The sequence below is a fragment of the Cynoglossus semilaevis genome, chromosome W (assembly GCF_000523025.1).
Source record: "Cynoglossus semilaevis isolate Cse_v1.0 chromosome W, Cse_v1.0, whole genome shotgun sequence".
Taxonomy (NCBI): Eukaryota; Metazoa; Chordata; class Actinopteri; order Pleuronectiformes; family Cynoglossidae; genus Cynoglossus; species Cynoglossus semilaevis.
In genome coordinates this window covers 4,586,258-4,589,519 of record NC_024327.1, presented here as the reverse complement: position 1 = coordinate 4,589,519, position 3,262 = coordinate 4,586,258, and the positions used below count along the sequence as shown (strand labels likewise).

General features: G+C 40.2%; 1 protein-coding gene across 2 annotated transcripts in view; it reads left to right on the top strand.

Moving 5' to 3' along the window:
• The first annotated feature begins 378 nt into the window (after positions 1 to 378).
• LOC103397001 (polyadenylate-binding protein-interacting protein 1-like) overlaps positions 379 to 3,262 on the top strand; it is a 16,048-nt gene continuing 13,164 nt past the window's right edge. Inside the window, exons 1-2 of one of the 2 annotated variants that reach the window (XM_008335246.3) lie at positions 379 to 738; positions 1,898 to 2,040. In XM_008335246.3, the coding sequence (XP_008333468.1) occupies positions 579 to 738; positions 1,898 to 2,040 (303 nt within the window). In that variant the 5' untranslated portion in view covers positions 379 to 578. The remainder of the gene's footprint in view (positions 739 to 1,897; positions 2,041 to 3,262) is intronic. The other variant, XM_025052889.1, reaches the window with a different exon arrangement.

Below are 3,262 nucleotides of genomic sequence, written 5' to 3'. Positions count from 1 at the left end.
GGAGATAACAGTGTTACATGACCCACCATTAGAAATACAAGTGATTGCAGTTTTATATTCCAGTGTATAATATATTTTAGTTACATTTTCATTGAATTTTGCAAATCTTATTTTCATACATTTTTGTTTCTCTGTTTAGCTTCAGTCTTTTTTGTTATTTTCTTTGTTCTATTTTCTAACATTTGGAGAAACTTTATTGTTATGTAACTGCGTGTTACACAACAATGTCCTCCAAACATCTGAAGAACCTGTTAAGAGAAAAACTAGCCCCAAATCATGATGACAAGCTGTGGCTATAATTTCGGGCTGTAGTGTGGACTCCGTACCAGCAGATGAGGCCGTTTGTATTTCCGTTACTAACTGCGGACATAAGAACAGCGGTAGTTTGTTGTTAAAGGAAGTGGCCCAAACAAGTTGCGTATATACGATTGGCAGCGTTTGGCACCATGAAAGACGGATAAGGTGTGAGTTACATTTACCGTTGCGCAGACGCAATAAAGAAAACATAGAACAGTGTGCGGACGGTGTTTACTTTGCGTTGTTTAGATTTAAGAGCAGCGGTTGACAAGCCTGTAGTCATGAACCAGAATTTAGACCGAGCCCCTGGTGGCACAGTCGGCGGTCAAGGCGACGCTAAAACGACGCTGTTCAACCAAAGAGAGCCGCTCAGACAACCAAGAACCACACCGCCGTTTTCAGATAACAGCACCCCGCCCAACGACGCGGGTGTCGAGGGAGGTAAGGAACCGTTTTGCCCGTTTAATTTAATGGTGCACATTTACAAGGTACTGCTTTCACTTTTAAGTTCACGCAACATGGATAATTCATAATAAGTAAACTAGAAAATGTGTATTAACACCGCCAGGAACGTGGAAGAAAAGTAATAACTTTGGTTGTGTTTGGAACCTAGCTGTAAAATTACGTTATCGGTAACCTGTCTGTGTTTTGATTACCGTGAAGTTGGTTTTCGGTTGGATATCAACTGAGATTACCACTGTCAGGTTCACTAGGTGAGAACCACGTCATGTGACACTAACTCAGAGCCAAATATTCACTCATAATATACATTTAGATTCAATTAGATATTTTTCTGTTTGTCTACATAATCCCACCCATCTCCCCCACAGCCCCCACTTCCCCAGTGTTTCCCAAACTGGGGTTTGCAGTTTTATTACAAGCACGGGGTGGGGGAGTGCGCATTTGAAATTGTGATACATTGGGAGATTAAATAGTCATTTTTTAAAATTGTATTTCCTGTTTTTATGAATTAACATTGTTTTAAAGTAATTTCAGTAGAGTTTTGAGGTAATAGCTGTAAATGTGTTAATTTAGGGCAGGGGGCTCAACAATATTACTGTCTAAAAAAGGGCGGTGCTTTAGAAGAGATTTGGGAACTTCTACACCATTGTTTTTCTTACTGAATAATATAAGTAAAAAATCTCAATACATCTTCAGGTATCTCAAGCAGCTTTGACAGATGTGATCAATACACAGTATCTTAAACAATTATTGTGCTGTGTTACATTTGATGTTACATTTGAGTTCCAACAGAAAGCTAACTTCATCCTGCTGGTTTTGTGCAACTGTGGGATTGGTGTTTCATGTGTAGCATTGCCGAAACGAAATAAAGATCACCCCACTTAGATGTCACCCGCTGAAGTATTGTTGTTGTCTTCAGCTATTAGCCATGTTTCATCGTACATGAAGTAGCAAGGTAATGTGAAGCGGAATATTAAATCAGGAGTTTCACTTCCTGGTTTAATTAGTTCATTTGTGTTAGTAGGACAGTCGTGGGTGATTTGTGTTCTTGGGTCAGAGTATTATCTTTAGGTTCTCTAATGCTGTACCAGAGTCAGCATTTGCCTTGATTCATGTTATTATTTCATATTCTTCCCAGATTCTAAGAGACAACAACAAAATTCAAGTGCCAACAGTTTTGCTTCTTCTCAAGAACGTAGTGACGTGGACTCCCTGGTCAAATCATCGGACCTCTCTGCTGCAGCACCAGAGTTTTTTCCCCCTGGATTTAACCAATACGAGGTGACAACACTGTTTTCAACAGCAAAATATTCTAGTGTTTGCTCGCTGTACAGCAGACCTTTGGGCAGACACACAATCGTCCAACCTACCAAATTCTCACAGTACCGGTCAATAGGTTTAACACTGTCATATGGTTTAAGTGTTAAACTCATCATCCTTCTCTGATGAATTTGGTTTCATATTGTCAGTAGTTCTGTCAGTGATTCCCCACATTTTCCATGCATGTGGCAAAATAAATGAATGAACTGCGACAGGGTCAGGCTTTTAAAAAGTCTTATAATGAGCATGGTTTAACAGAAGTGTCAGGCTATTTCCAAAACAAAACCAACTTTACATTTGGCATTAATGAGTTTGCATTTTTAGTTAAATTAGTCTATATTTACATTGGAGAAAATAACAGGCTCCTGTCATGACTTTATTTTTAAACAATCAGCTATGTTGCTGGGTTTAAACTCACAAATACATTTTTTAGGTAACCTGTCCCCCTTCTGTGTGCATGCGTATGTATCTTGGTAAATATAAATATATCTTATTGACTAAAATGTATGTACTATTTAATTAGTCTACCTTAAACTTAAAGTGTGAATTTCTTGACATTTATTGGTCAGTGAAGCCCCTAAGCCAGGGGTGTCAAACTCATTTTCACCGGGGGCCACATTAGCAATACAGTTCCCCTTGAAGGGCCGGTTGTAAATGGAAGAGTGTATAGATCAGCAGTCCCCAACCCCTGGTCTGCGGACCAGTACCAGTCCATAGATCATTTGGTACCGGGCCACAGTGGGACACAGTGAAAAAAATTACTTTTACTAATTTACTTAATTCCAAGGAAATCCAGTCATATCAATTTACTTTCTTTATTTAAAGATATGTTAGATTTCAGTGGTTTTCACATTTGGTTGGGTCTGCAGCAGGAAGCTGATAAGACACCAAAAGGCTCTCCCGAGCACACACAGTCACATAGCCCCACACAGTCAAATAGAATTTCCCCAAATTTTCTTCACACCAACTTTCTAAAAACACCTCTACCCCCTGGGAACAATGGGAGATCTTCACACCAACTTTCTACTTCCTGGGAACAATGGAAGATCTCCCAATCTATCTCCTCACAGGGAACCCCAGAGCCGTCCATTCCTTTTGACCTACATGACTACCTGTGGTTGACTGGACTTTATGGCTCCGTCCACTTCCCTTGTGATAACCCCCCCCCCCCCCCCCCCCCCCC